Genomic DNA, 26,025 nt, shown 5'->3' with positions numbered 1-26,025 from the left:
ATGATTAATGCGATCATTTATTTTACTCAATGTGGATAAATAAACATCAAACACAGTCAGTTCAGGTGATGAGTTCAAACCAGTGTTGACCAATGATTTTATGATCAGTAACTAAATGGTAACACGGTCTACTTCAGGTGAAATACTTTTACCCTTTTTGGACAGTTGTGTCTCTGGTGCCATATTTCTGCATTCCCTGTCATTAAGATTACAGTGACTCCTGAACCTTTTGCCCTATTGTCAAAATGAGATACATTTGGGTTCTTTCCTGTGCTTGCGCTACGAAAATGAAAGATACAGCCACTGTGGCTACATTCATAGAAATGAGTGTAGCCACAAAAAGCCACAGCTAGTCTGGGTCCCTGCAGTGGGGCGCGTAGCGGACTGTGGCGACGAGCATAGCTCCCCCGGGAAATTTGGGGAAAAATGAAGTCTTTTTCCTGCATTCTGGTGCATTTTGAGCTTAAAAATATCTTCAATCTGGCTTCAGTTTCATACAGAAAAATCATAAAAAATTAACTTAAGTCAACATTTTCATCTAAACTATTTTTATTTCTAATCTAATGTATTACAAAACAATAAACGATAGACTTATAAATACAATTATTCTGACCACTGATGTTCATGAGATTCAATATGAGATTCAATATAAAATAAATTTACCAGTGAGACACCTCTGAGTATGATACCATACATTAGGGATGCACCGATACCACTTTTTTCCAGACCGAGTACGAGTACTTACTTTTGAGTACTTGCCGACACCGAGTACCGATACTAGTACTTAATAATCCCATTCTAGTTCTTAGTTCCTTTTGTAACTAGAAGCACTCAGAGAGCGCAGACCTCCGCCAAGGCTGATCAGTGGCCCCCCCCGTGGGCCCCCTCCACCCCCGATCACCACCAAAATTTAATAATTTCTTCCTTATCCCACTTCCAACAAACCCTGAAAATTTCATCCAAATCTGTCCATAAGTTTTTGAGTTATGTTGCACACTAACGATCAGTGCAATCAGTGTAGATGTGACACAAATATTACTTTCTGAATGATTTTGTGAAAGACAAGAGTAAGAGTCATCTGTTTTCATCTTAAATGTTAACAGACTTTGCATTACTGAGTAATATATGAGTAATGATTACTCATATAAGTCATGTTTAAAATGAATGGGGGGTTAAGATTTTTATCAACTTCTTGGACTTTTAAGATACTCCACACAGTTTGTTCTATGTTATCTGTCTCCAGATGTGAAAGGAAGGTAGAAATGTTTTGTTTGTTTTTTTTTTTTTAATAACTTTTTCACACCTGAGTGGCTTAGATTTGGTTACATTGCCATTTAAAAAAATGATATTGTGACAATGAAAATAAAATTGTTGTAGAACAGTGCTTTTATATGTAATTTTTACTGTTTAAAAAACATCCGAAGGGACCACTGGCCCCTGGCAGTCTCCACATTATCAGATCTGGCCTTCTTTAAAAAAAAGTTTGGACACCCCTGCTTTATAGGGTTAACTGACAAGTAGTTTCTCATGAATAAATATCTGTACCTTCAGCCTTATTGTTTTTTGTGTTTGAGGAAGTAATTAGAATTTAATGAACCATGAGAACCAGCAGCTGCCTGTATGGTTCTAATTCATTTAGTAGATAGTTGGACTAATGAATTACAGTAGTTATAAAATCTCCAGCATATGCTCGTGTAGCTGCCAGTGCTTTGAAGGTTACTTTTGATATGTAATGTGTCACAGAGTTTGTTACTCTATAATAGTAAAAGTAATGCCAGTTTTCAGTACTTTAAAGTACAGGGTGTCCACAAAGCCTCTTTACAGTTTTTTTGTTGTTGTTTTTTTAACAAAAAAAAAAGTATTTCAAAAGCAATTGATGAGATATGTTAATCAGATTTATTCTATGTACTCTGTGGTTATCAAAGGTTTTAATCATATTTTTAATCAACGACCTGAAGCTAAAGATTACTGATGCCGTTCCCACCATAGTAGAGGCTATGCTAGAAATCAGTACCATCTTGATGGCCTTTATGCAGCTGATGGTGCCCATATAGAGGTGTTCTAAATGAGGCGGAAAAAAAAAACAAAACTTCAGTATTTACTTTTCGTTTTGTAATAATTTCCACAGATGTGCCTATTTATTTGCTTTGGTAATAAGTTTGTTTAATTGCAAATAGACTTCATGGACACCCTGTATATTCACCACACACTGCGTTTTCAAAGTGTAACAAAATACTGGTTCACCTGGAGCTGTCAACTCCACTTCAAAGTACAGTTGTGAAAGTCTTAGTTTTTGTTTGACGTTGATAGACCCTGTAAAATTGGACGTAAGAGTTTTAATTTGATAGTACAAAAATATTCAGTTCTACCTTTATGTGTTCATATGTGCAATCTGTGCTTACTTTTTCAAGTTTGTGGGGTTTTTTTGGAGTTTTTTGTGACAGTCATGTATTTTTTAAATTGGGATTCAGATTTTTCTCAGTATTCTTTTCAGAGAACATTCCTGTTGTCATTGCATTGATCTGGTTCTGCCTGAACTGATCTGATTCGTGATTTCTGCAGAATGTAAGTGCTGATTCCAGTACTGGAGGCGGAGCCCTGTCTCCCGCAGGCCCCAAAGAGCCCCTGCGGTCCTCCACCTCCCCAATGCCCACAAGCTTCCAGCCCTCGCAGACCGCCACACCCCTGGCCTCGGCCTCGACGCTGACCCCGGCCACCGGACCGCCGCACAATCCCGCTCCCTCCATCCCAGCAGCGTAAGTTTTATCCACTGATGAAGGCAGGAGACAGATGTGTCCAAGAGGATGAAAATGAAATGTTTACATCAGCAACAGTTCATACCCCATACATACGACTCTTAACTGGAACAAGCTGCTCTTCCTGGGGTCCTCCCATAACAAACATAACAGTATACATTTACAAGCACAGAAACAATGTGATCCATAGTGATATTACCTGCTTAAGTTCAATTAACAGTCAGTTAAAGTAACATTAACAATAATAATAATAATGCAAGATACAATAAAAAGAATAATCATACTAATATAAAATAATTAAACAGATTCAACAAGTACAATTTCAGTGTCATGTGCAAATTAGTTTTGAGTAATTTTTTAAGCGTTGTGCCCTCCTCAAATTTACTACCCTTTGGTTACCTTTTACAGCTGTATAGCGTAATGGCAGCGAGATAAAAAAAAGAAAGTGCTTATAATGGAAGTCAATGAGGCATTTTTGTCCATGAGTGTAACCAGAGGGAGTATCTGACACTACAGAAAAAATACTAATGCAGTCAAACCAGTTTTGGTGCTAATCTTTGACATATTCAAGACTCATCACCACCAATGTCCCATCCTTTTCCTATTTATTGTATGGAAAATATCAATTTTTTTGTGTTTTTGTTTTAATGAATATTTCAGACTTCAAATAATTAAACTGGCATTTAAAGGGTTAAAATCCTGAAAACTGTTGAATGTTTGATAGTTTTGAGCAGGGCTGAAGTTGTTTAAGAAATGTATGGGGGGAAAAGTTTTTTAAAAATTATTGATGTCTAATGATTTTATAGCAGTTTTTTGTGCATGTACATTTTTGACACAAAGGTAACCAGAGGGTGGAAAATGCATCAATGAAGTATAAAACATGTAAGAATAAAAGACACTGGATTTAAAAAAAAAAAATAAAGAAAATGCACATTTAGTTTAGGAAAATACATGGTTTACATTGAAAAATGCAAAATGTAGTGGATAATATTATAATAAATGATGTTAAATCCCTTACGAAGGTTAGATTTCAAGAAAAAGTCACTTGGAAGTCGACACAAAACTAGTCCTGGGTTTTTAAGGGTTAATTTTGGTCCTGAGGAGATACGGACTTAGTTTTTTGGGTCTCAAGCTGAACAAATTTAGGAACCTCTGTTGTAGACAAAATACTTCAAGTTTGTTTTTTGTCTATTTCTATTTAATTTTTATTTTACTAGATAAAGTCCAGAAGAGATCAAGTCCTCTTTTACTCTTTTACTTTTATAGTAAGGGGGACTTACATTATTTCTCTGACAGTGTTAAATTTCAGCATAAATGTGATGAAATGCGGCTGTGGTTTGCTTCTTTTCATGTCTGGTTTCACCGTTGTTGGTTGGTTTCAGAGAGATGAAGGTGACGGAGGTGAAGCCGAAGGAGGTGCAGCTGTCGGTGGAGCGAGTTCCCGGCACTTTGTCCACTGCAAGCAAATCAGTGCAAGTCAACGGTGCTGCCACAGTCAGTATTCACGTCTACTTACATACTTTTATTAATGCTTGCACCCTATTAGACATCAGGTCTGTTGTGTGTATTTTAGAGGAAATGAGTATCCTTGGTCTGGTTTGGATTTAACTTTTAGATGCATAAATGGGTCAAAATGACCCATATGTTGTTTTATTGTAATATCTTTGTAATAAAAAGTTACATCCCAGGTATTCCTCAAAAAACACATTACTGACATCGTGCTGTTCAAATTTTAAGCCTACCTTTTATAGATCTTATGAAATTGGAGTTCTTCTATTACTTCCCCAAGCTTCCATAGGTGGGTCTAAAAGACCCGCATTCATTTTCAAAGTTAGACAATGTTAAAATGACTAGAAATAACTAAAAATAAGAAGCTGGAACCTGGACCCAGAATGATTTAGACAAACTAAAATGTTTGAGCACGTGGAAAACAGTTGAAAGTTTATTTCTATAATCTCATAAAGTTTCATTCTGCACATTTACAGTTGCCTTTCATAACAAATATATTAAAAATTCAAGTCTATTTTTTTAAATGTTTGCTATAACACACTGTTTTAAGCATCAAGCATTTATTTCATATAATTAATGGCCAGATATTTAAAGTTAAGTTCTTCCTGACAAAACGTGCAAGAGAATTGGCAAAAAAGACATTTTCTAAAACTTTTATTGCAAAAAATAAAACATACAGGCCTGTTAAAATGGGAGTCCTTATAGTGTTAATGCAGTATCTAACTGTCCATTTGTTGTAGATGTAAGAACATATTTTTAACTGTCTGTTCACTGTATTTTTAATTTTAATTGCAAAAGAATTGGCAAAAAAGACATTTTCTGACACTGGTGTTATAAAAAAGCAAACCTAGAAATCTAGATAGCCTGTTATAATGGGAGTCGTAAAAGGGTTAAATCTGATATAAATGTGTCGTTTCAGGAGCTGAGGAAACCCTCGTACGCAGAGATCTGTCAACGGGTTAAAGACACACCGGCTTCACAGCAACCGCCGACCCCTAAGGAAGCCAAGCCAGCCTGCATGGGCGATGACAGGAAGTGCCCCGAAACCCCCATCCCCACGGGGGAGGCCAAGACCCGAGAGACACACCCTCCCTCCTCCTCTTCATCCTCCTCCTCTTCGTCCTCCAAACCCGGCTCGACGGCCGTCACCCCGGGCAGACCACCGCGGGAGGCTCGAAGGCCGGCAGGGCGATGGGCCTCCCCTCCCCCGCACCCAGGGAAAACCTCCAGCAAAGATCCCCATCACACCCCACCCAAGTCCCCCCAGTAGGGCAACTGTGCGCCCCCTCCCACTACGCTCCACGGAGGCGTTAAAAAAGAAAATATAAGTCAGGGCTACTCGATACTTCTATCCCAGAATCACCAGTCAAAACGAGCATAGAGGACGCCTTCTTCTCTGGATCAGGGCTTGCAGACAAAAAGCACTTTACTGTGCATGTAGAGCACCGTTTCATTCTTTATTTTCTATTTATTTGCTTTTTTTTTTTTTGTTTAAATTTTCCGTTTATTTTTTTTCTCCTTTTTCACTTTTTGCATTACGTCGTTGTGTCAGCCTGTCAGTTGGCACAGACAACACTGAAGTTTATTCATTCTGTCCAAACAGCCTTGTGGGATTAAATTAGTCTTGTGTGCGAAGCAGCAATGGCATTGTTGGAAGCCACCCCAGTGGATGATGGGAAAGAGCGCGTTACAACAGACTCCACCTTGTTCGGCTCTCATAGTGGGGGGGTTTGTTTGCATGTTGAGTGGCACAGTTGTGCAGCTTTATGTAGCTCAATTATGGCTCATAATTAGCACATGTTTGTTTTTCTGCGTCTTCGCTTCCATATGCAAGACGTGACATCACATCTCATCATGTTTGGTTTTCGTCGCCTGATTCTTTGAGATTTCGTTACACTAGTGAATTTTTATTTGTCGATGTTCTTTCAGCAGCTCAGCTTTCTTCACAGTTACTGCTGGGGTACTTCCTCTGTAAAGAATCACCTTCTTCTGCTGTTTTATTTTTGATCGTTTTCACTGCTAACTAAAGCTAGCTACGCTGCAGCATAGCTCGTGTCGATCGACTGATGTGAGGTCGGGCAGAGAAGGCGACCGAAACATCAGCCGACAGCGATGGGATGTGTTTTTAACCCGCCGCCGGCTGCCTCTGAGTTGTGAAGAAGTCAGAGATGTGAACTTTTTTGACAAGTTAAGTAGAGCTAAATTGCATTTTTGAGAGAAGCGAAGGCGGGCTTGTACAGAGCTGACCTCACTTTTCATTTCCCCTGAAACTGTGGAATAATCACAGAAGGCACATACTGTTGAAAAGATGCAGCGCAGGGTTCAGATCTTTAATTCCAGCCACTTTAAATGCAGCTTAGTTGAAGTCAGACCGTGAGATTCAGATGAAACCTATCAACTGGTGAAAGGCTGGAAGCATCATTGGAACATCTGCAGACACCGTGGATGCATGGGGGGGGGGGGGGGGGGGGGGTGTCGTCGTTAGTGTTCAGATGCATTCACACAGCAGCATGTTCCTCATCATTTATTCTAGATATGGTGCTACAGTGACGTTAAAAACAAAAACCCTGGAATCTCTTACTTAGAAATACTTGATTTACATCTACAGAGCTTTGTTTGCACTGTTTCCACAGATTTACAGGCAAAAGTATCAGATTATTCTACCTGGAAGTTAAAAAGGGAAGCATGTTTGATGCAAATCAGCCAACACATCGCTAAAGCGTCTTCTTGGGGAAACCCGCAGAGTGATGTACGTACGGCTGAAGTCAGATTGGATGGTGTTTTGATGCATTTTGAAGGTTTATAGAAGTGCTTTGGTTGGGGTTTTGGCCCCTGATTGTGGGTCTGTGAGGATTTTTATTCAAGTGCTGAAAACAGGAAGTGAGTGGTTGATGAGACCGAGGATATTTTACCGAATAATGATGGTGAATGAGTGCGTTTTTCACCTCGATGGGTGTCGAAGGCGGTTTTTCTTTAGCAGTTCTGAACTGAACGCCCTTAAATCTGTTAACGTGTAAACAGGCAGACAAAGCGCAGGGAAGTTTGCGGCAGGAATGCGATCAGGGAAAAATCCTCCTGGACAATGATGATGATGATGAGCTCCTTTATTGTTTTCCCTTCCTCTCCATCGAGTCTTTTATCACTAGAGTCGCTGGTCCCGTTGTGTTTTTGTGTCTGCATGCTCCCTCATCAGTCTGCTCGAGTTGAAGTTTGCACACTTTGAGTTTGAAACTGTTAATAAAAAAAAAAGTAAAAAAAAAAGATTGGCCAAAGCACATGATTGGTCTCGCAACTTCACCCCGGAGATCAGACGCAGACACAGCGATAGATATTTAAAGCACAGAGCGAAGGACACAGCCTTTAGATCCTTCACTCATATGGTTCACAGTCGACCCCAGCAGATCCAGGTCCAGATTCAGATCCAGATTCAGATGGAGGCGTTTGCAGACGTACGTGTTGAGGTGAAGTGGGACGAACAGAGCAAGGGGTTGGGTGGTCTGTCTTCTGTAGCAGCCACTTTGACAGACAACCCACCATGCGGTTGGAGGTTTTACAATAATCTTAAACGAAACAGGGTTAAATTAAGAGGCATGGAAGGTTAAAACAGGGGAAATCGGCTCGCCAGATACAAAAGAGTGCGATGTTCCTGTCGTGTGCTTGGGTTAATCTTTTCAAGTTGTCACCTCAGATGCAAAAGCCCCTGATTAAACCACTGTACTTGACCTGTTTGGGGTTGAAACAGCCTACACAACCTGGGACCTTGCATGTCCTGCCAAAGTCTTCCTGCAACAAAAAAAAAGCATTCTGGGTAATCTCACAAAGAGAAAACAGGAGCCAATGTGCAGAAGGGAAAAAGCCTGTCCTCCTGGTCATAGCTGCTTTTGATTTGGACGCGAAATCTTGAGTTTGCTCAAAAATAAAGATTTTTTTTTTTCCTTTTTTTTCTCTTCTTTTTTTCGAAGGACTGAGATGCACTTGGATGGGTTGATTATTATTATTATTATTATTATTATTATTATTATTATTATTTCCTTTTTTCTCATCAGTGGAAATGGTAAAAGAGCTGAAAAGGCACCATATCCACTTATATTTATAAACCGATGCTGTTTGTTCCATGAGAAATATCATTTTTCTTTTTAGGGAGAAGAAAAAAAAACAACATAGAGATGCATCTCTATATATATATACGCAAAATGTAAAAAATTTCCATCCAGTGTTTGAGAAACTTGAATTTTATTTAAACTTGAAAAATGACTTTGCCTTAACTTTTATACAAGACAAGCATAGAGTTTATTTCTTTTGGAGAAAAAAAAAACCCAAAACGTTAACGAAGCGTGACTCGTGGAAAATATTTAGTCGTATCAGACGTCACAAGTCTTATGAGAAAGAGAGGACAAATCTAGTGGCATTTTCTTTCTTTCCCTTTATTATTTTTCTTTTTTGTATAATGTACGAAAAAGAATTGTTTTCTCTTTTTTTGTTTGATTTCATGTTAAATAGTTTCAGGTTGTTTTTTGGGGGGAAAATATAAACCTTGTAAATGCAAAACTAGTCAATACTGTATTAAATATGTGCACTTTGAAGTGTGTGCTTTGCTTGTACAGTTGTAAATACTCAGAAAAATATAAGAGGTACCTTAAAATGATTATAAAAATATATTGATCTTGTTGAACTATTAATGTCGCTATCAAGCTGGATGTAGGATATAAAAAAAAAACTTAATGTTGTGCTTTTGGAAATATTTTTCTTTAACGTTTTTTATTTCGGTTTGGGTGTGTGGAGGTTGAATTCTACTCCATTCTGCGGCGTGGACAGCTTGTCTGATTGTAAATCTGTTTTGTTTTTTTGGTTTTTTTAATCTTTTTTTGTTTTTGTATTTCATTCCATTTATTTTCTACCTGTGTGCTGAGTTGTACCTGTATAGGTGCGTCCCTAGCCCCGCCCCCTATCACTGTGCACAATTTGACGAAAGCCTGTGGTACCGACGAGCATCTTACGGACAGTCAAAGCTGCGTGTCCACGTGTGTCCTCTTTACAACTCCAGCTTCTCAAACCTTTTTTTTAAAATTTCTTTTAAGCTGTTTTGCCAACACCCGAAGCACTACACTCCAGGTTTTTAGTCCTCAGTGCAGCAGTATTTTAACATCAGATACCACTATCAAACCATCAGCAGTACACGATGACACTAACATTTAAAACACGATAAGCAGCGGTTTCTCTACAGTATGTGATCAAACTGCACTGAGCAGGATACGACGTGGACAAAAGTATGTGGACACGTTGAATTCACGTGTTTCAGGTTTTTCTAACAGGGGTCTGGGATACAAAACAATAATGACTGATGTCTGAATATAGTTTTATATTGGGATAAATATCATTGCTTTAGTTAGTTTGGTTTAAATCGGTACCTTTGCTTCCAAAATGACTCAGATGGTTTTGACTTAATTTGTCTTAACGTTGATTTTGTTTTGTTTTAATCCATGACTATGGTTCTGTGTTAAATCTAAATATCCTTGACTGTAAATAATAATTTTCTACTACAACTAATCATCTACTTTCTTCAAATCTCACTTTGGGGAGAAAAATCTACTATTAAACTTTAGGGAAATACTGATGTTTATAAATAATATGGACAAAAATATTGGGACACGTCATGTCTACAGCTGTAAGATGTTCTGTTCATAATGATTTAAGATAAAAATGTCAATAAATCTATTAAAAAAAACCCACAGCATCCAATCCCCGCTGGACACAAAAGCCAAATGTGGAAAATATCTAAAAGCATCTAACTGACTTGTCTCTCATTCAGAAATAGCACTTATTTTTCTGAAAACATTTCTTGTTGTTCATGTTATTCATATTTGTTTTGAATAGTTTTTTTCACTGTTTACTGTTTACTATTTTACTGATCTGGTCCACTTCAGATTATATTGGGCTGAATGTGGAACCTGAACTAAAATGAGTTCAACAGACCTGTTCTAAAAGGAAAGGAAGAAGATAAACTAATACTGATGTTTATAAAGTACTTGGACAAAAGTATTGGGACACATGTCTACAGCTGTAAGATGTCCTGTTCATGCTGATCTGAGATAAAAACAACAATATTCTCTTAAAGTTTAATGGGAGATGTGAAGAAAGTAGATGGTTATTTGTGGTAGAAAATTATTTACAGTCCAAGAATGAAAAATAATCCAGAAAATTAGAGGTAGAACATTTAAAATCAGTCATAGATTTAAAAAAAAAAAAAAAAAAAAAGCAATGTTCAGAGAAAGTAAGTCAAAACCATCTCTGAGGCATTTTGGAAACAAAGATAACAATTTAAACCAAACTAACCAATGCAATGATATTTATCCCAATATAAAACTAGGTAATTTTCATTTGTCATTATTGTTTTGTATCCCAGACCCCTTTTAGGAAAAAAAAAAACACCTGAATTCAACATGTCCACATACTTTTGTTCATATCGTGGATCTGACATGACGTCATATCATTCCACTAACTCCAGCTCTGAGAACATTTCCTCTGTTTTATGTGTGTTCTGTGTGTTTTCTGTCCAGAGTCAAAAGCAAAGAAAAGGTTGATTATTTCTAGATTTACTCGTTCCTGAATGGTCATGCATGTAATTATTATTTCATCCTGAGGGAATTATTCGTTCTCTGGTGGTGCTAGGTTGATTTATCTCACAGGTTACTTTTCTGTTATGAGGCAAACAGAAGTGTGTTAAAGTTTCACTGTGCATGCATAGATGGCTACGGAAAAGGATTAGGGCCACTGGGAAAGAAAAAAAATTAAGGTCCGATATTTTTTTTATTATCCTTCTGAAAAAAACCCTCGAAATTCTGAGAACAAACCTCAGAATTCTGACTTTTTTTTTTCTCAGAATAATAAAATAAATGTATATTGTACCCTAATTTTTTTTTCTCCAGTGGCCCTAATCCTCTTCTATACATCTCCATTACAGTAGAAATTGGTTTAAGATGAAAATGTTGAAAATATCAAACACATTAACAACATTTTGCTTGGACAGAACTCATACTTGCATTTATTTCTTAATGTCAGAATCTCCAAATCAAAATGAATTCATCTCCAATTAGATTTATTTACTCAACAAATCATTGGCCTGTTACAAAGAGAAAACAAAACTCTGAATAGAAGATGTGTATTTATCGACCATCAGGCTTCATTTGATGCAGGAATTCAACAATAACATACAGGTGAAATGATCTTATCTGCACACAGTAGCCTTTTGTTTCAGAATATCAAGATAAACAGACCCATTATCACGAGGAAATGAGCTTCAGTATTTGTTATTAAAAATAATCCAAAGTTCTCCTCTTGTGTAGATCCAAGACTGAGGTTAGTTCTGAGTTTTTCTGACAGACTTTATGAAGTGAAGAAACGGTTCCGATCGGTGCCTTTAACCCTGACAGCCCTTACCGCATACGGTGATACATCTGCACCTTCACAAATAACAGGGCTGATCTCCTCTCATGCTCTGAAACTAAAACCCCGAAGTTTTAATATCTTGAGTCGATTTTTTTTTTTTTTTTTTTTTGCATTAACAGAGTAAAGAAAATGATGCATTTGTATTTCAACCTGAGACCTGGCAATTTGTATTTTTGTCCTTTGAAGAGGAAAAGTGGGAGGACAGTCCATAAAACTAAATTAATGAATAAAACCAGTAAAATAATAACCGTTAAATAATGACAACTTCAAGTTTTTCTCTTTGTTTTAATGCAAAAAAACATTAACTATCCTTTAACTGAAACGATATGAATTACCTGAAAAAAACTGAAATTTCATAAGAAAATTAAGTTCAATTTTTACAATATTATGCCTCAACTTATTTATACATCTGCAATACACACAGTGTTACACAAACATATGGTAACAGGCAGAATATTGTTAATTTCGTTGTTGTTTGGAGCTAAAATAAGAATAACTTCTATAATAACACAACTTACTACGGAAGAAGATTAGGGCCACTGGGGGGAGAAAAAAAAGGTCCTATGTATTTTTATTATTCTGACAAAGTTTGAATTCTGACTTTTTTCTCAGAATAATAGTACAAAAAAATTGACCTTTTTTTTTTTTTTTTTTTCCCCCAGTGGCCCTAATCCTCTTCCATAATTTACAGACCACAGTGGATCTACAAATACACAAAACATTTAATAGCAGGCAGAATATTGATAAACTTACATTTATTTCTTTCAAGACATATCAGGTTATTCACATTTTATTGCTAAAGGATAGATTATAAATGGACATATTTGCACGTAATTGTACTTGTATGTATGGAGTTCTCATTATTTCGGGGTTATTATGGTAGTATTTTACTGGTTTGTATGTGGAACCTGAACTTAAAACCAGGTCCTCCAGGTTTTCAGTGTAATTTTTACACTTCCCAAACTCATCCTGCAGTGTTTGACACCCCTGAATCAAGGCAATTTTTTTAATTAAAAAAACAAAACAAAACTGCCCAAACTTTTCCTCAGTGGGCCTCAGGAGGATGAAACACGAATGTAAAGTACCACATATTTGTCTGTTTAGCTCTGGATCTGCACGAGTTGAACTTAGGGTTAAATTCAGTTGATGAGCTTCGAAGGAAAACCAACTCATAATATCTTGGACTATTTATTAGACGAGTTTTCCACATTGTTCCGTCGCTGCTGCTGTTTGTGTGAGAATCGAACCACCAGTAGACACGCCGGTTGTTTTTGCTTCAAATAAAAACTGCGGTTCTTGACTCAAACTCTGGATGTGGGCGAATGGACAGATGTTCACACAAGGAAACAGTCAGAGGAAACTATTCAGACTGAATGTTAGTGGAACAGGAATGTGACTGAAGTGAAGAGCGGCGACTGATGGACACGACTTTAGTTCTGGTCTCCTGGTGTTTCACAGCGATCTGATGTGTGATACATGACGTCCTAAAGTATGTGGACACCCCCATCTTCACTTACATCCTTAATACGGACATGTTTTTATATTCATTAATGTGACTTATTAAAACAGCCTACGAATGTTTGATTAGTTTCAGTAAAATCCTGGCGATGCTAAACTAAGAATTAGGTCAGTTTTGACATATTTAAGATAAAAATAACATGTTTATTGTCTAGTTTTGCTACTTTTTCACATAAACATTTTCCTTTTCATTGTATGGATCAAGTTTTAGTCTAAAAAACGATCTAAACTAGTCGTCGTATCCATAAAATGCCATATTTTTAGTTCCAGCTTCTCAAAAATACAGATTTGCTCCTGAAATACTTCAGAAAAAGCAACACATTTACTTTTTTGTTCATATATGTACATTTTCTGACAAAACAATTAGTCTACAAAGTAAAAGATTAATAATTTAGTTTCAGTAGGACCTAATGCATCTGTCTGGTCTATGTCAGTATTGATTATTGGCTTTTGAACTGAGTGAATAGAAACAGTCTGTGTAAACATCTAAACCATCAGTGTCAACCTCATTTACAGTACGTTCAGGGGACACATTCAGCCCAGTAGGATCTAAATGAGCCGGACCAGTAAAATGGTAACTTAATAACTTATAAATAATATCAAGTCCAAACTTTTCTCATGTTTTAGAGTGAAAAAATTAAAATTACATTAAGGAAATAAAAAAAAGTTTACATCTACAAACTATCTTAAAAAAGAAAGTGAATAACACGAACAACCTGAAATTTATGAAGAAAAAAAAGTGCAATTTTAACAAAATTACACCATTTAAATGTGTATTTTAACCTACAGATCAGTGGTAAAATTACACCTATTTTTCTTCATGTTCACATTTTTTTGTAAAAGCATTTATATGTAATTTTACATTTTTACACTAAAACAAAGAGAAAATTTGGAGTGTTTTTTTTTTTTATTATTTATAGGTTATTATTTTACTGGTATTGTTTTGTATGTGGAACCTTGGATTGGACTCTTGGATGGGCCCGTTTTGGTCCACGGGCCATATGTTTGACACCGCTGATTGAAATGAACAAGAAGTCAAAAAAATCATTTGACTTTGACTTTCACAGACAATACAATAAAATAAAAAAAATAATAAAATAAATGAAGTAATCTGAGTAATTTTCGAACTTTTACGTTGTCACATGAATACACTTAACCCTAAAAATACCACAGATGACTTTAAACTATCCTAACTCCAGACCCATACAGAGTCCTGACCTTTGACCCCATCTGTAAAGCAGCTCATGAACCCTTTCAGATTCAGACGTTTTTATTTATTTTTTTGTGTCCACATACTTTCGTTGGCGTCGTGTGTTAAAACTGAACCACAGTAAAAGCACATTGAAGCACAGAGCAGCACATCAGACACCAGCACCTGGTCCGGGTGGGCCCAGGAGGTCCAGTGGGTTGAGTTTAACTGAACCCTGATGAATCGGACCCACCTGAGCGATGCTGCCGGTACCGAACGAAAACACCCAGTCAGCCAAAACAAAAAAAAACGACAACAACCCTCCATACGTCTGTTGTTTCTGTTTGTTTGAAGGTTTTCTCGTTGATGTTTGAAGTAAATGTACAAATGTTTAGTTTTGGGTTTGTTTTGGGGGAGTTGGGGACGGGGGCAGAGGCTCCACTGGACTGGAATCAGTTTTTGTTTGTTGTTTTTTTTTTTTTTTTTTAAGTGTTTCAGAGTTTTTCTGGCACATACGTTGAACATGAAGAAATAACGTGGACTGCATTCGACGTGGAACAGAACCAGTACCTGTGCCATTCAATCCAGTTCCACCTGTACATTCGCTTTTCTTTATGGGTCATTGACTGGAGGTCGAAGGTCACGGTCGGCTCGTGGGGCGGCGGGTGGGCGGAGCCAGTCGGTCTTTTCCCGCCGAGGTCGAGGCATGTGGGACCTCGTTTGGGGACCTTGAACCGCTCCGGGACTCCCTGAACTGTGAATGTGTGCATGTGTGGGATATTTGGACCAGCAGAGTCCGGTCTGATCCGGTACCTGGGACTGGACGGTACCGGTACATGTCGGTGAATCGGGTTCGGACCGCCGCCCCCTCGTTCTTCATCTGGAGTGTCTCCTCATATCAGCCTCAGCTCTGTCTCCTCCTTCCTGGTGTTTTTTTTTTTTTTTTTTTTTTTTTTTTTGACAGTGCCATTTTATACGTTTTTCCTTGAGGGTTTGCATTTGTCGTAAAAATGGACCGCCTTGTGTTAACTTTTTTTTCTTTTTCTTTTCTTTTTTTTTTTAAGCAAAGATATAATATCGAATGCAACTGACTGGAACCAGACTCTTTCTCAACTCACTGTGGTTTAACTCATTAACACTCACCGTGCTACGCTAACGCTAACAGCTGTGGACAATCGACGACTCCGCTTCCTCTTCGGAGTCCGGACAGATGTTTTTGCCTAATGACACCTTTAACAGATGTGGAACGGAGGTTGCGTTCAAGAGGGCTTCTTCTTCTTCTTTTTGTGTTTGTTTTTGGTTTATTTTCTTATTTTTCTTGGGTCTATTCTTCCATCGAGACTGGAATCAAGCGTACATGTCAGCTATAGATAATTTAAGTTACTCTTGTGTCATGATGTAAAACTGTCTAATTTGGAGAAAAAAATGTAGCTTACTGAAAAATAAAGATTTAGGCACTGATGAGGAGCTGCCATGTGTCTTCTGTAGGTTTTATTTCACTTGTTTATTAGCGATACTATGATGGTACAACATCCAGTCTCAGACAATGAAAAAACAGTTGTTTTTGGTCTGTTTTTCCATTTCTGTCAGGTTGTAACTTTCTTTTTTGTTATTAGAAAGAGGAAACAAAAAATCAATCCTTTTTTAAAATTTGGTTTATCTGTTTTGACACTAAAAAAGAAAAACTTGAAATTCAGTTTTAATTCTTCTATTTTAAAGTGAAAATCAAATTAATCACTAGTTTTTGTTTTGTTTCTGAAAAGAAAATCCAGTTACCAAAAGATACGCTGACTGAGCATGTCTACAATGTCCAGATTTCATGCAAACTCATTATTTATTAGAATCTTTGTGAAATATCAACAAAGAACATGGATAAAGGGTCAGTGTGTCTTTTGGTAATTGGATTTTCTTTTCAGAAACACAAGAAAAATTAGTGGTTAATTGATTTTCGTTTTAAAATAGAAGAAATAAAATTGAATTTCAATACGCTTTTTTTTTTTTTTTAGTGTCAAAACAGATAAATAAATTTAAAAAACAGACTGATTTTTGTTGTCTTTCTAATAACAAAAAAGAAAGTTACAACCTGACAGAAACAGAAAAACGGATCAAATACACCTGTTTTTTTTTTTTTTGTTTGTTTTGTTTTGTTTTTTTTTCCTGAGACAGGATGTTGTCATTTTCAAGGAAAGAGCACTAACACCTAGGTCACAAAGATTCTTATGAGCGATGGGTTTGTGCAAGTCTTCCAGTTCGTAAAATCTGGAGTTCGTAGATATTTGTGGAGGGAGCATGTCTGTGATGTCCAGATTTAGTACAAACCCATCAGAAAAGGAAAGTACACGGCACAATCTGACGTAGATGAGGTGAATCATTGAGAAAATAAGTGTGGGTTTTTATGTTTGGGAACAAATGATGGGTTTGTAAAGAATAATTTTCTACCACAACTAACCATCTACTTTCTAAATGTTTTTGATTTCACAGGAAGTACAATGTGTAATAAACAATAAAGCACATTCTTTTTAAACCCCCCACCCACACACACACACACACACACACACACACATACACATATTTATATTATGCACACGCATGATTCAAAAAAAAAAAGGTGACATGGTGGTGCCTCACAGCAAGAAGGTCTGGGGTTCGATTCCAACACCAGTGGATGGGGGTGGGACCTTTGTGTGTGGAGTTTGCATGTTCTCCCAATGTCTGTGTGGGTTCTCTGCAGGTACTCTGGCTCCTCCCACCATCCAAAGACATGCACTGATAGGTTATTGGGTTAATCTCAATTGTCCATAGGTGTGAATGTGACAGTGTTTGTTTGTCTCTGTATGTTCAGTCCTGTGATGAACTGGAGACATGTCCAGGGTGAACCCCGCCTTCACCCATAAGTAGCTGGGATAGGCTCCAGCGACCCCTGTGACCCTAGAGAGGATAAAGTGGGTTCAGAAAATTAATGAATGATTCAAAAAGTACACACAAACATTGAATTGAACATATATGTATGATGCTGGTATGTGTAATATTCCCTCATAAATTAAATAAAATTAGGGCTGTATTTCAAAATAAGAGAAAATAATAATACTAATAGTTAACTAGAAAAGCACTCGGAGAGCGCAGACCTCCGCCCCCCTCAACCCCCCATCACCACCAGAATTTAATCATTTGTTCTTTGTGCCAGTATCAACATTTCCTGAAATTTTCATCCAAATCCATCTATAACTTTTTGAGTTATCTTGCACATGGACAGACAGACAGACAAACCAGCGCTGGCAAAAACATTACCTCTTTGGCGGAGGTAATAATAGTAAAAAAAAACATGAAAGTTCATGTTCAAATAATGTGCTTAACTTCAGAAAAAGGTCCAGATCCATATGGGACTGTATCAGGGTCCAGATCCGGACTGCAGTCCACCTGTTAATGACCTCTGATGTAGATGTTCATTAAAGCCAAAAATAAGTTCAAGGGTTATTAAATCAAAACAGACCAAACTGAAGGAAAAGTGGAGTTTTCAGCAAAATATGTCATTAACTGAACTAATGTCAGTAATTGGTGTAAAATACAGTTCTTCATCTTTTCATGGTCATCAGATATGATCCATTTGGACATTCAGAGTAGTTTCCGTAGTTACTGTGGAAACACTGTCATCTTCTACAACATTGGTTCACCAGTAAAACCCATGGAGTTGGATCAGTGACAGTGGATGGACACCCTGGGTTTAGGTTCAGTTTATGACAGATTGGACTGAAAAAGACACTTTTCCTTCAGTTTTCTCTGTTTTTGTTTTAATAACCAGGGTCGGTACAGGTGCTTGAAAGCCTTGAAAATGCTTGAATTTCAATGTTACGTTTCCAAGGTCTGAAAAGTGCTTGAATCAATGTTGTAGAAGATGACAGCGTTTCCATGGTAACTACGGAGCCTCTTAAAAGACGACAAACTGTATTTTACGCCAGTTATTTCACATATTTCTTCAATTTTGTTCAGTTTGTGGCTTAATTTTGCAGACTTTTATGGGTTCTTTTTACTGTTCTGTTTCTTTTTATCAGCTATTTAATTAATTTTCCTTCAATTTTGTTCAGTTTTTGCTTATTTTGTTTATATTTCCACATTTTCTTGCCTTTTATTTTCTTTCATTCTTTGCGCCTCATTTTGTTCATGTTGCTCATTATTTTGTTGATTTATTATACTTTTTGTCTGGATGTAACTCCATATTTTACTTTCCAGATTGAACGGGGACCATGTGAAGAAATTTGTACCTTTACTGAACCTTTTTCAAACACTAAAAGATGCTTCAAGCAGCAGAAAATATAGCCATTTAATGAAAAAGACAACAACAGGATGGATAATAAGGGCATAAATGTGGTCAGGTTAAGGAAGGTGAAGAAGAAAAGGAGCATACATCTGTTAATGGTTTAATGAAAGACAGAAAAGATCAAGGAAAAATGCATTTCATTAAGGAAAAAAAAAGTCTGATGAGAGTGAAAACCACAAGATGGCAGCGTGAACCCAGACACCGGCAGAGAAATAAGCTGAGACACATTACTAAAGGAGATTCCATGGAATCCATAGAAATGAGTCATGTTAAAGTGAAGGTATCAGTTACTTTAAAAAACAGGGAAATAACGGGGATAAAAACAGTCGAGTCTGAAAGCGACAAAGGAATCAAACAAATATAAGTTATTCTACTCTGAATGTGGATGATCAGAGGTGATAAAAACAAAACAAACAATAAAAAAGACTCAATAAAACCAGCATAAATGTAAAATATGTCCAATTTAGTCTGGATTTTTGTGAAATAAATGCATTTTTTACTTGACCATAATGTATATAAAGATAAAATGTCTGTCCCTAGTGTTGGATAAAGATTCTTAAACCCATTGGTCTTTGATATGTGGAAATTTAACCCATAAAGACCCAGTGATATTTTAGTGTCAGTTCCCAAAGGAGTTTGTCTCTAGTTAACCTTTATTAAGTGATTTGTCACCATTCATTATCATATTATCATCTGTATTTTGTGTTTTTCAGTGTAAATCCAGTATTTTCCTGTATTTAATTCACTGATCATGTAAATGTTCATAAAAGCTCAGATTAAAGTTGAGGGTTATTATATGAAAAACAGACAAAACTCAAGAAAAACTGACTTTTTATTATCAAAATATATCATTAATTTTATTTTATTTTTTTCAATCATATATTTAGTGAGATTTTTACAGGCTACATGTACAAAATAGAAACTTATAAACAAACAAACAAAAAGGCACATTTAATTTAAAATTTACATTTTATTAGTAAGTTTTTTTTTTTTTTTTTTTGATCAATTACTATAAATTTCAGGTGACCCCATGTGGAATCCCCACCCCACGGCTGAAAAACACCGTATTAATTTACTATAAACCCAGTGTGTCCATCCACTGTCATTAATCCAACTCCATGGGTTTTACTTATTTGATGTCGTTCACTGAAAATCATGTAATTTCTTATATTTAATTTTTATTCTCATGAAAGCTCAAAGAAAAGATGACAAACTGTATTTTACACCAATTATTTACATGTATTGATAGGATTAGTGGATCAACAAGTATTAAACAGTTTAGATCAGTAGATGGTCGATAGTGGATGTTTGAGGGTTAAATAAACAACAATGCTATTACATTTACAATTGGTCCAGCTGCAAATATGTCAAAAGAATAATTTTATTTTCCTCTAAAACAAACAAAACATGCAAAACAGAATTTGCAAAACCATTAAACAATTTTTCTAAACATTTAGTCAGAATATGACTTCACTTCAAACTCGACTACATGTAAATCACAAGAAATAGGAAAGAATGTCAGTAAGTGAACATAAACCCAGTGTGTCCATCCACTGTCATTGAGCCACTGTCTACGGGTTTTATTGGTGAATCAATGTTGTAGAAGATGACGGTGTTTCCACGGTAACTACGGAGCCTCTGAACATCCAAATGGGTCATATCTGATGACCAAGAAAAGATGAATAACTGTATTTTACACCAATTATTTACATGTATTGATAGGATTAGTGGCTCGACGGGGGCAGTTGTTTCTCACTGGTTCTCATCTTTAACTTACCCTCAGTGTTAGTTTTCTTCACCATGGGGGAGTGGCTCATTACTCCCTCTAGTGGTCACATAAATCCCCCGGCCCGTCGCTACAAATAAATTCTGTTAAATTTTCTGCAACAAGACACACTGACATCTATAACATGACATGTGAAGTCTTTATTCTAAATATTCTGATGATGCTTTTAGGCCATTGTTTTTAATCTTTTTTTTTTATTTTTTTTTTTTAAACACATCTAGTGGTGGATTTGTACACAACAACCAACTGAATATCCAAGTGTCCTCCCTATGATGTGGAGTTTTTGCAAGTTTCACAAGGAGCAATTGCTTGCTTTTGGTCAAAATTAACATGTTTTTTTTCCCCCTAGTTTTTTAAAATGAACTTTATTGTGAAGGTGGAGAGTCCGGCGTCATCTCTATTAGTAATTTGGTCAAACATTTTCTTCGATCAAACTACTGGTTAGAATTTTGAATTTTTAATGAATTTTTGAAATATTAAAAATTTGCCTTGACTTATGCTGTGGCTGATGGCTTTTAACATATAAATGTTTACAGATATCAGTATAGTTCTTACTGATCCCTAATAGGAAGTCATATATAGACTTTCATTTGGGTCCGTGACCTTTGACCTTGAGTGGCGTTGAAGGGTCAAAATGTCTATATTTCAACTGTCTTTTTCTCTGAAACTATTGGTCAGATTCTTTTAAATGTTTTACGGAGCTTTGTTGGGACAATGTCTACAAAGTCTGTTCACAGTTTTGAGAAATTTAGATTTTTGAATTTTTGACAGATTTTTAAAAATATTACAAATGTGTCTTTACTTATAATAGTCTATATGTTGATGGTTTATAAAATAGAAATGGTTACAGATATCAATATAGTTCCTACTGAGCACTGATAGAAGTTATGTACAGCTCTGGAAAAAAAAGAGACCACTGCAAAATGATCACTTTCTCTGATTTGACCATATATAGGCATGTGTTTGAATAAAATGAACATTTTTGTTTTATTCTCTAAACTACCAACAACATTTCTCCCAAATTCAAAATAAAAATATAGTTACTTAGAGCATGTATTTGCAGAACACGACATATGGTCAAAATAGCAAACAGATGCAGATGTCAAATAATGCAAATAAAACCTGTTCATGTTCATTTGTAAATAACACAACACTAATGTTGTGACTTGGTAAAAGTTCACACATCAATATTTGATGGAATAACCCTGATTTTCAATGACAGCTTTCACGTCTCTTGGTTCTCCTCCATTGCTGTTGGATGACTTTATGCAGCTCCTGACAAAGAAATTCAAAAAGCTCAGACATATTCCATGGCTGGGACCATCCATCTTCCTCCAGAAGTTTCCAAAGTGGGTTCAGGTCTGGAGATTGTTCTGGACCTGACAGGGTCTTCATCTGGTGGTCCGTCATCCACACCTTTATTGGCCTAGCTGAGGCCAGGAGCATTGTCCTGATAGAAGAACCAGTCCAACTCAGAGGTTGGGAACACTGGCAGAGCAGAATCCAGTAGTTTTCAATAGTTATTTTAGGATTACAGTTACTTTTGTGGTACTAATAGAACTGTTATTGTGTATTGTAAGAAGATAGTGATGAGCACAGTGGTGGTGTTTATATTTCTCTTTCTTGAATAATACATAACATATATTTTTAATAGACTGGATGCCTGTGCACATCCACTCACTGTATAAAACTCTAATTTGCACTCTGTATATATTACAGTATAAATCCACTGTAAATCTCAACCCATTGTTGTCCTTGTCTCTAGTCAAATGTTTATTTATATTAGGCCTATGTCTAAGTGTGCTTGGGTTTATGTTGAAATTGTATGTCATGAGCAAAGAAAGACCGAAGCTAAATTCTTTTTTTTTTTTTTAAACCTTCTGTTTTGTTTTGTTTTGTTTTACATATAAAATAAAGACCATAGTCCCGTTGTATGATCCAAAAGTCAAACAAACAGACAAACAACATGCGGAACAAAACCCCCTCCAAAATTACATGTGGAGTCCCCCAAGGCTCCATCCTGGGGCCCCTTCTGTTCAACATCTACATGCTTCCACTTGCTCAGATCATAGAAAAAAAACAAATAGATTACCATAACTATGCAGATGACACACAGCTCTACATTTCAATGTCCCCAGGTGACCATGGCCCCATACAAGCACTGGGTAAATGCATGGAGCAAATATCTGAATGGATGGGCCATAATTTTCCTCAGTTAAACAGAGAAAAAACTGAGGTAGTCATTTTTGGACCGTCTTAAAATCAGCATGCAGCTCCAGTCACTTCAGTTAAAAACTTCAGACCAGGCCAGGAGTCTGGGTGTTGTCATGGATTCAGACCTGAATTTTAAAAACCACAGACAAACAATTACAAAGTCAGCTTACTATCACCTCAAGAACATTTCTAGGATTAAAGGACTGATGTCGCAGCAGGACCTTGAAAAACTTGTCCATGCATTTATCTTTAGTCGAGTTGACTACTGTAACAGTATCTTCTCTGGTCTGCCTAAAAAGTCTATCCGATGACTGCAGCTGATCCAGAATGCTGCTGCTCCAGTCCTCACTAAGACCAAAAGAGTGGACCACATCAGCCCAGTTCTGAGGTCTCTACACTGGCTCCCTGTCTCTCAGAGAACAGACTTTAAAATTCTCTTACTAGCATATAAAGCACTGAATGGTTTAGGCTCAAAATACATCAGAGACCTTCTAGTCCAGTATGAACCATCTAGACCACTCAGGTCATCTGGTGCAGGTCTGCTCTGTGTTCCCAAAGTCAGAACTAAACATGGAGAATCAGCGTTCAGTTTCTATGCTCCGTATATCTGGAACAAACTACCTGAAAATATCAGGTCTGCTGAGAGTCTGAGTTCTTTGAAGTCCAGGTTAAAAACTCACCTGTTCACTGCTGCCTTCGACTAAAAGGCTTTTGACTTTTTAAATTTTATATTCTCTTTGAAACTCTGCACTGCAACTCTTACTTTAATGTGTGTTTTTATTTTTTTTCATTTTATTTTATTATTATTTTTTTTTATTTAATGTCTTGTTTTCTTGATGTTTTTAATCACCTTTTACATTTTTCTTTTATAATGTTTAAATGTGTTTCTTTTTCCCTGTCGTTGTATTTCAGTGTCCTGTGTGAAGCACCTTGAATTGCCTTGTTGAAATAGTCGCCTACCTGACCCAGGGCCACCACAAACTGATTACACTCTATGTATTCATCATAACGTACTCCATGTGTCATCCCCCCCACCCCCCCATCTCTCTATATCTCTATCGCTCTCTCTTTTCTCCTTCTTTACTCTCTCTCTCTCTCTTTAACCCCAACTGGTCAAGGCAGACAGCCATCCCTCAGGAGTCTGGGTCTGCTCGAGGTTTCTGCTGTTAAAGGGAAGTTTTTCCTCGCCACTGTCACCAATCACAAGTGTTTGCTCCTGAAGGATTCTGTTGGGTCTCTGTAAACTTAATTTGATTCTGACTTGAATTGATAAAGCACTTTGTGACTCTGTCTGTGAAAAGTGCTCTATAAATAAAATTTACTTACTTACTTACTTTACTTAAATGTGCTATATAAATAAACTTGCCTTGCCTTGCCCTCCCCTGGCACACATCCCTACCAGATTACAGAAAAGACAAAAATAAACAAATAAATAAATACAAAATTCTCACTTTAAATGTTACAAAAATAAAATACAAATAAAAATAAATAAACTAATAGTAATAGTAATGATAAATCAAAACTGCTCAGGCACACCAATTCTGTGACATAATAGTCAGTCAAGACAAACATGACAGATTGTACCGCCAAATTCCACGTATGTGTTCACTTACTTGGCCAATAAATCTGATTCTGATTCTGAAATAAAACATGCATCATACGTACACACATGCTGATTTCACAGGAAAGTGCAGTGGTCTCTTAATTTTTCCAGAGCTGTATGGTGCTATTGTTTCTCACAGGGTCAAAACATCATTCAAAATCTCTCTGACGGGACATTTTTGAGACAATTTGACAGATTAGTGTTGCTAAATGATCAACATTTTTTACTTTTAAATTAATTTTTGCTTTAATTGGACCATAAGGGATTATCCAAAACAAGGAGCTACTTTAACCCTTTCATGCATGAATTATGAGAACATTATTGAAGATTTTTTTCCTGAGTCTTTTTATTCCTTTTTACACATGAAAAAAAAAAAAAATTAAAAAAAATTAAAACTATGAACCTATTTTTCATGGAGTGACAAAAATGTTCACTCAGCTGGACACCATTCGTTCAATTTTAGAGGCAAAGAAACATGTATTTACTGATATACTGTGAGAAAATTATGAAATAAAACATGTTTAATGCTGCTATTCTGATCTTTTCTCACATTTTAACAGCCTTTTTGTTTAAAAAAAAAAAAAAAACGAAATTGTTAATTACAGTCTAATAACAATTAGCAATTTTTTTTAAATTTTTTTTTTAATGTCAAACGTGTAACTGCAGATCAGGTTTATCTAGAACAGCAAACTTACAGTAATTGTATGAATTACAGTGTATGGGATGATGCATAAGTGTCCTCTGTGTTTGCTCATATGGAACTAAAACAGCAAAATCTATAAATATACAAGAGAATACCTTTGAACAGCTGTCCACTGTAGTGACCACTATGCATGAAAGGGTTAAAATGAAATAAATGCTGGAATGACAATCATTTACATTTACGCATTTGGCAGATGCTTTTTTTCAAAGCGACTTACAGGGGAAAACCAAAATAATAAACAAACAAACAAACAAACAAATAAAAAATAAAATACAAGAATAGATTAAAGACATAAAGCAGCTGCACAATTAAAAACAGTATTGTACAGAAAAAAAAACAAAAAACAAAATGATAGACTAAAATACAAGAATAGATTAAGAAGACATAAAAACAGCTGTACAATTAATCAGTCAATTAAAGTTCACTCTCTGACAGGACATTACTGTGTTTTGACCCCACAGCGTAATGACAGAGGGTTAAACTTTTCATCTTCAACTTGTCTTATGTATTTTATTTTATTGTAATTTTGTTTGTTTTGTTTTTTCTTGCTCTCCTGCCCAGTTTACTCAGTTCTTGTTGTGGTAATTATTACCATTATAACTATCACCATGGTTGTTATTGTTTGTATTGTTGCTATTTTGTTGTGAGGGTCTTCACCACCTTCTTCTTTCTTGCCCCCCCCCCCCCCCCCATGTCAGGTCAGGCATTAAAATGTGGTTCAACAAAACTCATAATAAACACAGTAGAATATCAAGGGGAGCTTCATTTACTTTATGAAGTTTCCTTTGGCAAAGCAAATTTGTTCAGCACCAAAAGGCAGACAGACTATTATTCTGCTGTTATGATGCTGGACAACACAAGTTAAAAAAAAAAAAAAAAAAAAAAAAAAAAAAAAAAACTTCCCCAATGCTTTTATTGCGAAAGGCTACACCAACATCCGGTGCGTCTTATTTTGAAAGGCGTTTCCGGTTGTGGTTGCCGCCGAG

General features: G+C 36.3%; 1 protein-coding gene across 4 annotated transcripts in view; it reads left to right on the top strand.

Annotated features, from left to right (window-relative positions):
• The window catches only part of larp4b (La ribonucleoprotein 4B), a 59,331-nt gene extending 50,717 nt beyond the window's left edge, over positions 1-8,614 (top strand). For all 4 annotated transcript variants that reach the window (XM_030161313.1, XM_030161310.1, XM_030161312.1 and 1 more), the window contains exons 15-17: positions 2,563-2,756; positions 4,139-4,250; positions 5,185-8,614. In XM_030161313.1, coding sequence (XP_030017173.1) covers positions 2,563-2,756; positions 4,139-4,250; positions 5,185-5,535 — 657 coding nt within the window. In that variant the 3' untranslated portion in view covers positions 5,536-8,614. The remainder of the gene's footprint in view (positions 1-2,562; positions 2,757-4,138; positions 4,251-5,184) is intronic.
• The last annotated feature ends 17,411 nt before the right edge of the window (positions 8,615-26,025 follow it).

This window comes from Sphaeramia orbicularis, chromosome 17 (assembly GCF_902148855.1).
Source record: "Sphaeramia orbicularis chromosome 17, fSphaOr1.1, whole genome shotgun sequence".
In the NCBI taxonomy this organism is placed as follows: Eukaryota; Metazoa; Chordata; class Actinopteri; order Kurtiformes; family Apogonidae; genus Sphaeramia; species Sphaeramia orbicularis.
The sequence above is the reverse complement of the archived record's forward strand: the minus strand, read 5'-3'. Positions and strand labels throughout refer to the sequence as shown.